Consider the following 12,388-nt stretch of genomic DNA (forward strand, 5'->3'; position numbering starts at 1 on the left):
TGAATTATGCATTTCTGTTACTGTTTGTGCACAATAATTAATTGAGTAAAACGTAGCTCCTAACAAAAGCCTTTCCAACTCCCAGAACTCCACCAAGGCGCCACTGAAGCGCTCTAATGTGGAGCGGGTGACCAACATGCAGATCCTGGTTCTGTTTGGCATCCTGCTGGTCATGGCACTGGTCAGCTCTGTGGGCGCAGCCATCTGGAACAGAGAACACACAGACGAAGCCTGCTGGTACCTGTCCCGGGCCGGTGAGACCATAATGCGTCAAGATTGCTTAAGTCTCATTATATTACTTGCATGTTTGGGTAAATCTGGGTTATTACATGAAGGAATTTTGTCTGCGACTTCAGGCGACATCTCCCTGAACTTTGCATATAACCTACTGACGTTCATCATCCTGTACAATAACCTGATCCCCATCAGCCTGCTGGTCACTCTGGAGGTGGTGAAGTTCACACAGGCTCTCTTTATTAACTGGGTATGACCCGTGCATCATTTTTAATGCGTGCTTATAAACTACAACTGGTCGATTACACACTTTGTTGTTTTTTTTGCTCTTGTCCTCAGGATGTGGAGATGTACTACTCAGAAACGGACACGCCAGCCATGGCGCGAACGTCTAATCTTAATGAGGAACTGGGCCAGGTCGGTTCCTCGCCCTCTTCGTAATGAGCTGCTCTAAAACATCCTGCTTTTGTTCTCGTTACTCACCGTCTGTCTTTTTCTAGGTCAAGTATCTGTTTTCCGACAAGACCGGAACTCTGACCTGTAACATCATGCACTTTAAGAAGTGTACCATAGCCGGGATAACGTATGGGTCAGTTATCGCATCTGTAAATAAATTCTCACCTCTTTTTCTCTCAGATCGTCTTACTGATATTTCCTTATCGGCCTGTGTTAGATAAACTTAATTAGCATTAGCTGCTGCTCAGTTGATTAATCTCGTGCATGCTTAATTAGATGAACTAATCAAATTCATCAACTGATTTCAAACTAATTCCTTTTGCATTTCCACTGCATTCATTACTGCAGCCACTTCCCTGATCTTGACTGTGAGCGTTCAATGGACGACTTCAGGTTAGTGACCACCTCCCCCTCAACATCAGCCTTTCTCTTTTTAGTGGTTTTTTCCTCATTTTGTGCGTTGGACTCTTTCCTAAATGTTTACCTGCTTTTTATCAGAAAATTATGTCTTGTAGCCTGCAAAGACACCCCCCTCCCCCCCCCCAACACACACACACACACAAAATAAATAAAATACATTTGGATTCTTTTTTTTTGTCTTTTAGTAATCTGCCATCCAGCAGCCACAACTCCACAGAGTTTGACGACCCAACTCTGATTCAGAACATCGAGAAGGACCATGTGAGGCTTTTCTCTTTCTTTCTTTGAAGCCAGCTGTCTTGGAGGCTGTTGCTAATAACCACGTTCACTCTGTTTGCTCGCGGGCGTTCAGCCTACATCACCTCAGATCTGCGAGTTCTTGACGATGATGGCGGTGTGCCACACGGTGGTTCCAGAGAGGGAGGACGACCAGATCATCTACCAGGCCTCGTCCCCTGACGAAGGAGCACTGGTCAAAGGAGCCAAAGGGCTGGGCTTTGTCTTCACTGCCAGGACCCCTGATTCAGTCATCATTGAAGCTGTAAGTGTGTAACCGCACACGTCTCTGGAGTCGCAGCTACTTTTTGGACAGGAGCTGACATTTTTTTGTGGGTTTCAGATGGGGGAAGAGAAGAGCTATGAGCTACTGAATGTGCTGGAGTTTTCCAGGTGAGCTTGAAGTTGATGTTTTTCTTAACCAGTGATAAAATGCTGATATGAGACTGCTTTGGGTTGAGACTAAACGAAATTGTCTTTACAGTAACCGTAAACGGATGTCTGTGGTGGTCAGGACACCCAATGGGAAGCTCCGGCTGTACTGCAAAGGAGCGGTGCGTTTATCCCATTATCAGTAAATTCAGATGTTAATGAATGTAAGGTAATGGTTTTAATTTAATGGTCAATTCCTTTTTTTGTAGGATAATGTTATTTTTGAACGTCTGACCGAAGCTTCTCAGTACAAAGACTTAACAATTGCTCATTTGGAACAGTTTGCTACTGAAGGTAAGAAGGTAGATTTTGTAGTTTTTGATTTTTAAGGCTTTTCCTCTGTAAGTCAGACTTAAGTCACAAATTTGTTGGCATTTGGTGGATGTCTTGCAGCTAACAGCAACTATTTCAGCTCAGTAACAAGGCTTTGACCAGCTTATCTTCCTTCCATCCACTCAGGCTTGAGGACACTGTGCTTTGCGTACGTGGACCTGGAGGAAGAAGCGTATCAGGAGTGGTTAAAGGAATATAATCGTGTCAGCACCATAATCAAAGACCGCGCTCAGAAGCTTGAGGAGTGTTATGAGCTGCTGGAAAAGGTAAACACAACATCTCTTTGTCTAAAATGATGTGTGTTGGTGACCTCCTATTGGTTTATTCTGTTGTATTTATCCGCGACACCTTAAAGGCCGGGAAAATATTTTTTGACATTAAACTTCTTCACCTTCTGGCTGAATATTGGACCAATCATCTTGGCAGAACTGGTAGGGTTAAAGTTGTGGCATTAAATAGATTGTACATTGTAATTATGTACAATTGTCTGAACTGATGATCTTGGAATCCTCAGTTGATTAGAAATGGCTCCCAAAGATCTTCCAAGTTTATGTAAATGTACAGGTTCCTTGGATTTCCCCATTGCTTTGAGTATTGATCAGTCCAGTGAGTGCTGTCAAACAAAAAAAATTATGCTGCCAAAGAGAAAATACCAGTTGCAGTCAGTCATGATCACTAATGAGAAGTTAATGGGCCTTGGTCTCGTCAAGTTAAAAGACAGTCTACTTCTGACCCTGTGTGGATCTGAGAAAATCCAAAATGAATTCAAGGTTATACACCCAGTTATTGTTTTTTTAGTCATTAAAAATGTCTGGTGTACAGTCATTCCACCCTGGAAAAACAACAGTTCAAAGAAGTCATTAAAAGCCCCGGATTATCACGACATTCAAGCCCAAGATGAGTGTGTAAACTTCAGACCACAGCTGTCTCTCAGTTATTCACCCTGCTGCATTTTCCGAGGTATTTTTGTGTCTGGTTGGTAAGCATGGTTGTGGTTATCACTCTCCACAAATATGCTACACGTAAAACTGGAGACTGATGAGCAATCCCCCCACCCCCACCCCCACCCGCCCGGAGCCTACAGATGGATGTTGGCGTGGTGGAGTGGTCAAAACAGCAGGCAGCAATGCAGGGCAGCAGCAGTGGTGCTGACATGTCAGAGGGAGAGATGACACATTTTGAAGCTTAAATAGACTGCTAATTTGGGAGGGCATGTTTGGGATATGACGTGAGGAGAGTGAGGCACGCTAGTCCGTATGACACAGTGCAGCTTGAAGTGTTGCTCGTCTGAACAAACTCTGAGGCTTTGATCCTTTTAGTTGCACCGTGGCTGAAAGATTGTAAGCAAAATATTTGGAAAAGGCTGAAAAACTGAGGTAAGCTAACAATAAACAGAATAAAAATACAGTCAGATTGAGGAGACATGGAAGTATTGATCTGATAAATGCACAGTGTGATTCACTCATGCAGAGAACGAAATGCTGCTTGGTGGCCAGCAGGTGGCAGAGTGGCTCCATTTAGGGCCACGCTTGGGACTGGAGCTGGTGCCATTTCTTTAGGTATTCATTATGTTTGTTGTTTTTTTTTAATTTGGAAAACACAGTTGAAGTCGCCTCTTAAGGCATTTAAAAAATAATCATGATTTAGTCTGATGTGATAGTCTGTGCTCACAGGTAGAACATAGTGAAAGTGAATTGCTGTTTTGGTTTAAAAAAAAGGATAAATAAGAGGATATGGGGATTAACAGTAGAGCAGTGAATTGTTTGGTGGGGAAATCAAGGTTTTAGAGGAGAGAGGCAAGGTGAGAAAAGTAAGTGAAGAAATTAAAAGAAAGAAAGAAAGAGGAAGCAAGAGGAGGGGGTTAGGTTTGACTGGAAGACCGCAAGGGTAATTACCTTCACCAGCATGCCAAAAGCCCCATAAAACTGGAGTCAACAACACATTAGTGTTAACTTGTGTGTCTGTGCATGTGTTTGTGTATGTCCGAGTGTGTCTAATGAGGGTACACGTGCATATAAATGCTGAACAAATTAAAGCGGGGGGAGGGTTATGTCTTGGCATGGAGAAACAAAGTTGGTACAGAAATCTAAAGTGAGCTGAACCGAATCCGCTGGCATCGCGCTCGCCCTCAAATTAGACGTGGATGATGCCGTCTGGGGAAAAAGAGCCCTCACATACACTCTGGTGATGTCTATTTCTGGCCTAAATATGATTGTTTTTAAAACCTCGTTAAGTATTCTGTGCTATGTTTTGTTCCCTCTCTTTTAGTCTAACTTTATTTCTTTTTAACAGAATATGTCTGCATCTCTTTCACGCTCCTCTGCTCCTCTAACAGAACTTAATGCTGTTGGGTGCCACAGCCATCGAGGACCGTCTCCAGGCTGGCGTGCCAGAAACAATTGCCACTCTGATGAGGGCTGATATCAAGATCTGGGTCCTCACTGGAGACAAGCAGGAGACTGCCATCAATATAGGTGAGAGACGCTTAAATAACAATGTGAGGGTAAAATGTTGCTTTTAGCAAGTAAACTTGCTGCTGCAGTTTCATGTGCAACAGCGTAGCAAACTGAATGTATTGTGGAGTTAATGAAATCATGGCTGGAAGAATAGCAGGCATTATGCGGGCTGTGAGATGCCTGAGATGCCTCCAATCTCTAAGTGGAAAGTGCCTGCGACCAGTGTAGCCACCGTCTGGGGGACTGCGGTGACATGAGTGGGTTTAGTGTCTTGGCAGTCGCGGAGGAAGTTGGTGGCAGACGTCCAAAAAAACAATGACGGGAAGAGGAAAATGTGAGCTGACACTTGTCGCTCCAAGTTTAAAAGCTGGGGCATCCTCAGAGATGGCGCAGATCATCTTGTCAAAGTGTGTATGAGCGTTGATTTCCTGATTTACTGCAGGGAAATAAGGCTGGTCACAGGCTGGTGAAGGAACTCCTATTGGTGTGTGTGTGTGTGAGCCAGGACTGTGTCGAGTTTTTCACCTGTGTTTTGGGTTTGAGAAAACTTAATCTCTTTTCCTCCCCTCCTCCTCCTCCTCTACCCTCCACTTATCTGTTTCTGTTTCTCAGGTTACTCCTGTCGCCTGGTGACACACGGCATGTCCCTCATCATCGTCAACGAGGACTCGCTGGACGTGAGTAGGCAGGCCTCTTCCTCCTCCTTCGTGCCTCTGGATACTTTGTACAGCGTTGAGACTTTTTGTTGACTTTTAGGAGATAGTGGGGGTCTTAAGAAGGTTACCGTGGGAACAAGGGTGTGGTCTGCAGCCAAGATCGGTGGGTGGGGCTCTTTGTGTGTTCACAGGTGCAGGTAATTAAAGTCTCTGGTGTCCTCTTTGGAGAAAGGGATGAAAAGAGACGAACACTGCGCTATCGCTTCTTTGCCCCTCGGTCTCTTCCACATACAGCGCTTTCAGTGCTCTTACAGTGGTCTCTCCTTCTTTTATCATTTCCTATTTCAAGCTAAATCCCAGAAGAATGAACAAAGCTGATGTGTTCAGTCACTTTATGATCCTGTTGCTATTTTGAGATCTGAGACGTTCCTTTACTCTCGATTAGATTTTCTAACCCCAGTTATGTGTTCTTTGCATTCAACCTCCTTGTGTGACTGCTTCACCTAAGTGGCTTGATTGCTGTCATGTGTCCCTGTCTTTCAGACAGTCTCCCTGAGTCCCACGTGTGCGCTCGCACAAATATAATCACCATTACTCGGTTTGTTTTTATGGAAGACACGGGAGATTATGACTCGTAAATTTCAAGTTTAAGCAATCTGTGTGTGCCCTTGTATTAGTTTATTTGTTTATATGTGTGTATTGTGTGGTAAACATTCATAAAGAGATCTCTGTGTTTACATTCAGAATTTTCTAGCCTCATATAAGTCAGTGTGCAGATGGTGTGTTTCCTGGACTGTGGGTTTGTAGAGTAATTGGATTTGTCTCCGGCATGATCCCTCCATAATATGGTTTACTGGTCTGAATGGATTTTATTGTTGGTGACGATTATGAATTTAAGTGTAAAGCTGTGCACTTTTAATTGTTTTGGATTCTTGCATTATGCTGAATTGTAAAGCTCTGACTGGTAAACTTTACTCTGTCAAAATTAGCAAAGTGATGTCTGAAAGCTCTTAGATTTGGGGGAACTGCTGGTCAGATAACATGCAGGCCACTTAGATGCTAAATCAATTGAATTTGATGGGGTAAGCATTTAACGTTAAGGTAACGAGGGTACTCTACACTGGGAATTGCCTATTAGGACAAAAGGGTGAAAACTAATCTTAGCGCTGTAAGCGGATCAATCCTAAACTGGTTTGTAAAATATATTTTAGCAGACTGTCTCCCACGCTGATCGTGTACAGTTTCAAGCCTGATGGGTTTGTGGTACTCCATCTTAGAGAACTGAACTTTCACTTGGACTAAATGTAATTATCAAAAGGTTTTTTAGGGCTAGGAAAATTGGAAATTAGTGCAGCGATTTCTTAAAACATGTGCATTTATACATGGAAATATAGTAAATAAAGGAAGGAGTTTGTACAGTTCTAACAAGCTTAAAGGTTAATATTTGGTGTGACCACCTTAATTTTTCAACACAGTCTGAACTCTCTTAAACAGCTTTCTTGTAAATTCTTTAAGTAGTCTTCAGGAATAGTTCTCCAGGCTTCTTGAAGGACATTCAAAGCTCTTCTTCAGATGTTGGCTGCCTTTCGTTCTGTTTTCTGTCAAGATGATCCCACACTGCTTTAATAATGCTGAGGTCTCTGCTCTGGGGAGGCCGATCTATGGCTACATACTGACGATGATTCAAACCAAAAAGCTTTAAATTTGGATTAATTACTCCGTAAGAACATTTTTACATTTTAATGATCAAGGAACTGGCCTCACAGCCCATTGTTCATTCAGTGGGCTGGTTTCAGTCATTGTGCAAATGTAATGTTTATAGGATTGGGGAAACCTGTAAGTCAGCTGAGACAGAAGAAGTCCAGATTAAGAGAATCAACCTTCTGCCACTCTGTAAGACCCGTTGCAACTGATTTTCAGTGGAATTTTAAGCCCATCTTCCTTATAAAATTGCTCTACACAAATAATGAATAGGCTGAGGTAGGCTCAGTATCATCTAAGTTAAAGGTTCATTTTATGTGGGGCTGCAGGTCAGAAAAGAAAACTTTGTATTCATACAGAAGTTAAATTTTTCTATACATGAGAGTTAACGTGGCGCCACGGTCGTGGCGACCGTGGCTCAGGGGGTTGGGAAGTGTATCTGTAACCGGAAGGTCGCCGGTTCAATCCCCGGGCTCTCTGTCCTGGTCGTTGTGTCCTTGGGCAAGACACTTTACCCTACTTGCCTACTGGTGTTGGCCAGAGGGGCCGATGGCGCGATATGGCAGCCTCGCTTCTGTCAGTCTGCCCCAGGGCAGCTGTGGCTACAACTGTAGCTGCCTCCACCAGTGTATGAATGTGAGAGTGAATGAATAGTGGCATTGTAAAGCGCTTTGGGTGCCTTGAAAAACGCTATATAAATCCAATCCATTATTATTATTAAATAAAATCACATTGCAGCTAAAACTAAGGAGAAAAAGTCTGATATAAACACGTAAGCAGCCACTGGATATATTTCAAAGTAAAACCTGAAACATGCCAGGAAGTGATCTTCAATATGATTCAGTGTTTTTCTTTTGATAATAAATTAAAACAACATAGCAGGAAATCTATTTTTCAGCTTCAAAGTTTGGCCTCCGTTCACTTTAATGGGGACAATTCACCCTGCTGATGTGTCCTTGAGCAAGATTTCAAATGTTCACCAGCTCTGGGGAGGCTCTTCTGTAGTTTGTTCCAACTTTCTTGTGCAGCAGGGTCAGGACAAAAGGCAGAATCTCATAAGTCTGAGTTTAAAAAAGGAAAAAGATACTGTTTTGATTCAGATGGACTTGTTTGTTGGTTGAACAAACACATTTCATTTGGCTGCAGGTCAAAAATGCAACTTACACACATAGGCAGGAAGAGTCACAGCTGGCTGACGTGAAACATAAATGAAGCGCCACGTGTAGCGATATAAAATATGCCTTCAAGCTTGCGGTGTTTGCAGGACGGACGCACTTTAAAGTGGTTGTAAATGCAACGCAGCAAAAAAACGACACAGGATGACATCCCTTTGTCATCGCTGTTTACTCATCCCGTAAACATCTAATTAATCTTCACATGTTTGCAAGACGAGAAACATGCGAGTGCGCGCGCTGATGACAGTCGTGCCTTCTTATCGGGACAGCCTCAGAGAGCTCTGGTCGTGAATGACGCAGATGAAAGCACCGCCGTCTTCGGCGACACTTCTCTGACACTTAAAATAACTCAAAAGTGCGACTTGGACATGAGTGAATGCAGAAGCTGTGTCGCTTATTCTCATTTTTTTTTTAAAAAGTCTCACGTCTTTCACACCCTCTCTTATCCGTAGGCAGGATGATCTTTGCAGTGGATCTAGGCCAGCAGATGCGACACCCTCTCCTCTCCCCTTCTTCCCCACCGAGCCCCGTTCTCCGTTTCGTCTGCTTCGCGCTGCTGCCTCCACATCTGTCAGCGCTCTCTCTTCGCACAGGATTTGACCACACACCCTGTGTGATTTTGTAACAGCAAATATGTGCGTGTGTTTTAGACAGAGAGTCAAGAAGAGCGGCAAAATCTGTGTCCATCTTTGCGCAAACATGAGAGTGTGTTTATTGTACTTTATGTATGATATAGACAATCTGGAAGCGACCGGAGGACGAGACTTAGAAAAAAAAGAGGGGGCGAGGAGTTTGGCTTGAACCATGTGAGGGCGATGAGTGAGTGGTAACGCGATCTCCTTTTGGTCCTCCTCCTCATCAAAACAAACCCTGTGAGCAATGCCTCCTGGGTAAACGGTTTGCGAGCACTGAAGCTGTGACAAGCGCCATCTGTCACCTTAAAATCACATGCCACACACACACAGCCTGACACACATCTTTGCCCTGGCTGTTTCTGTGCAGTCATTAGAGAAGTCTCGTTCTTATTACCTCCATACATCTGACTTTGAATCCACACACATACTTTGCACAGTCTACCCAAGAAGCAGTGGCACATGTTGCCCTCATCACCTTGTTAGTCCTGAACATAAATTTCATCCAGCTTTCCCACAATCCCCAGGCCCTCGTCACACTGCCCGCAGTACAACTCCTAAACAAACAACGCCTGTCTTCTGCTCATTCATCATTTTTATGCACGCGTGCAAATGCAGACACGCACATTTTGTTGTGCCTCAACTTGCATTCTCTGTCGTTCCGACATTTCTTTTAAATGTTTTTTACTTTTTTTTTTAAGGTTGTAGAAGTTTTTAAACAGCAGGCGCCTTTTTGTTAAAGCCTAACATGTGTTCCCGTGTGTGTGTGTGCTTCCAGCTCCAGCAGCAGAGGATGTGGATGTTTGCACAGATGCACAATATGATAATTAAACGGTGTATTAAATCTTACCGGTGACAGACTGTGCACTGCAAAAACGAGCACATCCTTCTCCGCCTTCTTTTCACTCAGCGGCTCTCTGTGTTTGAGTTTTCCCCTGCGTCTGCTTCACACTCCTCGCCTTCTGTCTTTCCTTCTTTCCTTGTATTTTTTTTTTTTAAACTTCTTCTCTCTTTAGTCGCCTTTGTTTTGTATATTTTACACTCGAAGGACATTTATCATGACGGGGCGAGTGATTACGCCATCTTTGGAGTAGGTGGCCTGGAATGAATCAAATTCAAGCGTCCTCCTTGCGTTCATTTATATAAAGGGAGAGACGTGCACGTTTGTTTCTGCGTGCGCTGTCTGCGGTAAAGTGTGCAATAAGGGAAGGCGACCTGCGATATCTCAAACCGCCTCTATGATTCTGCTCATTTTGCGATCCAAATATAAACCTGATAAAATTCCACGCAGAAGGGCCTGTGAGCATAGTGTGCAAAGAGTGTGCGCATGGAGTGTGTGTGTGTGTTTAGAGGTTAGAGAGTGTCTGGTTTCTTCCAGACCAGATGCATATGAAAAATAAACATTTAGTTTGGAATCTAAAATGCTTGCTAATGAGATCTGTCATTTTGCAAGTGGTGCAATCAAAGAATTACACTTTTTTTCCTCCAGGGTCTCCAAAGATAGAACATTTTAGCGTGAGAAATAGAGAAACTACAACATATTGCATTATTTTTCCTCCAGGATTTTTTCTTTCCTTTGGGAAAGTGTTAGAAGATTGTCTTAACACAAAAACAGCTCAAAAGGATCCATAACAATGTTTAGTCAGGAAGAAAACATTTTTATTGTAGCTTTCTGTTCTGGAAACGGATACTTTTTAGCTTTAGAAGCTAGCTACCGTACCTTAGTCGCCTTTTTAAACTTCTACGACTCTTTGCAGGACCTGTCTGTTCATTATGTCCTGTTTTAACTGCCAGTGAAATGTTGGCTAAACCTGCTGTGACAAGTCAATGTGCTGTACTAGTAACGCTTAACACCCCCACCCCACCACCTCCCATCCCTCCCACCTTCATGATCTGATACTTAATCTGGTTAAGGCAATGATAAATGTCAGATACGGTGTATAATCTGGATGTTTTTGCTTCCACTAAGTAAACTGGAACATGAATGAGAAAATGTAGACTGTCTCCAAACACATTCGATCATGTCATGTTGAGGAAATCCTCAAAAATCAAGCCCACAAACCGTTCTGCAAGACGTCATTGGTTGGTGTTTTACTTTGCATTGTGCCTGTCCACCCCTGGCTCAGAATGGACCTCGTGCAGTAAGCATGATCCATATGTACAGCAAAGGCAGTGAGTCTGATAGTGCTGATTAGACAGAAATCTGTGCAATTTATATCTAATATAGTGACAGAACTGTGCAAACGTTTTGAGGGGTGGCTCAGGGAGAGGAAACAGGAGAGACGCGCAGTGATTTATTGAAACATGCAAACATACATGGAGACACAGTATATAAGGCAAAACTAGAGGTTGTACAATTCTAATGAGCTTGAAAGTCGATATTTGCTATGACCACCTTTATTTTCCAACGCAGCCTGAACTGTCTTTGGAAGCTTTCTCGTCATTTCTTCATGTAGACTTCAGGAATAGTTCTCCAGGTTTTTTAAAGGACCTTCAAAGCTCTGCTTTGGATTTTGGCTGCCTTTTGTTTTCTGTGAAAATGATCCAACACTGCTTCAATAATGCTGAGTTCTGGGGAGGCCGATCCATGACTGATAGTGTTTCATTGTGTTTTTTATATCAAGGCATGGTTTAACTGCATTGGCAGTGTGTTTGTGATCATTAAAATGAAGTTGTTGTAGATCAGATGTTTTCCAGATGATATTACATGGTAGATCAAATTCTGATGGTAGTTTTCTGTGTTCGTAACTTCAGTAGTTTTTAATAAGATCTCCATCCCCGCTGGCCTGTAAACACACACTGTTGTACTGTCCTGACCTGTGAATCACCTTGTTTGTTTAAAAATGCTATTTTGTGCCTGTCAAAGTGTGTTATTTTGTTATTTTTCAGAGATTCAAAGAAAGAAATTGGAACAAATGTGCAGACAGAACACTGGTTCATCCCTTGAGTTGGGTGTCTTTTTTTTATGGTTGAGTGATTCACAGGTCAGTGGTCAGTGTTAAGTGGCTTAAACAAACAAAAACGATTCCCAAGAAAATGATTAGGTTCAAGGACTGGACTGAAAGTGAGTGAAAAAGCAGCCAGTGTCCAAAGAAAAACATGGCAGGAGAGCTGTTGCTCAAGACCACTTCATAAAATTCCATCCGAGATCCTTGGAAGCAAAACGTAAAGAAATGAGGGAGTGGCTCAAGATTTTTTCCACAGTGCTGTAATTAGTCACTTTTTTTCATCAGAAACAGACATTGTTGACTTTTTAAAATAAAAATAAATGACTGTTGTGCTTTTTTTTTAATAACAGTAATAAATTATTTTAATATAACATTAGAAGTAGGGAGAGGGGGTTTACTTCCTGTCCTCATGCTGTGATGAGCTGAGGGAAACGTTTTTGTCCAGTCTCCATCTCTTTTTCACAGACTGCATGCGTACACGTGCCTACATGCAATCATATACTCTCATGCATGCATACACATGGTTTTCTCCCCTAAAAACAAGATGCAAAGACACAGCCAGACACACAAACACACACACAGCCAGACACACACGAGAGCCACCTTTTAGATTCAGAACTCAGACAACCTATAATCTCCTTTAATCCTTTCATTATGCTTTTGTTTTCC

The 12,388-nt window shown here is 42.8% G+C and overlaps 1 protein-coding gene across 6 annotated transcripts in view; it reads left to right on the top strand.

The window, feature by feature from the left end:
- The window catches only part of atp8a2 (ATPase phospholipid transporting 8A2), a 49,249-nt gene that overhangs the window by 14,626 nt on the left and 22,235 nt on the right, over positions 1 to 12,388 (top strand). For 5 of the 6 annotated variants that reach the window (XM_040043902.1, XM_040043903.1, XM_040043904.1 and 2 more), the window contains 13 exons: positions 86 to 254; positions 357 to 484; positions 574 to 651; positions 735 to 823; positions 1,039 to 1,083; positions 1,296 to 1,371; positions 1,463 to 1,651; positions 1,730 to 1,779; positions 1,871 to 1,940; positions 2,028 to 2,112; positions 2,278 to 2,417; positions 4,487 to 4,625; positions 5,220 to 5,284. In XM_040043902.1, the coding sequence (XP_039899836.1) occupies positions 86 to 254; positions 357 to 484; positions 574 to 651; positions 735 to 823; positions 1,039 to 1,083; positions 1,296 to 1,371; positions 1,463 to 1,651; positions 1,730 to 1,779; positions 1,871 to 1,940; positions 2,028 to 2,112; positions 2,278 to 2,417; positions 4,487 to 4,625; positions 5,220 to 5,284 (1,323 nt within the window). The remainder of the gene's footprint in view (positions 1 to 85; positions 255 to 356; positions 485 to 573; positions 652 to 734; positions 824 to 1,038; positions 1,084 to 1,295; positions 1,372 to 1,462; positions 1,652 to 1,729; positions 1,780 to 1,870; positions 1,941 to 2,027; positions 2,113 to 2,277; positions 2,418 to 4,486; positions 4,626 to 5,219; positions 5,285 to 12,388) is intronic. The other variant, XM_040043901.1, reaches the window with a different exon arrangement.

This window comes from Simochromis diagramma, unplaced genomic scaffold (genome assembly GCF_900408965.1).
Source record: "Simochromis diagramma unplaced genomic scaffold, fSimDia1.1 OVJJ01000602.1, whole genome shotgun sequence".
In the NCBI taxonomy this organism is placed as follows: Eukaryota; Metazoa; Chordata; class Actinopteri; order Cichliformes; family Cichlidae; genus Simochromis; species Simochromis diagramma.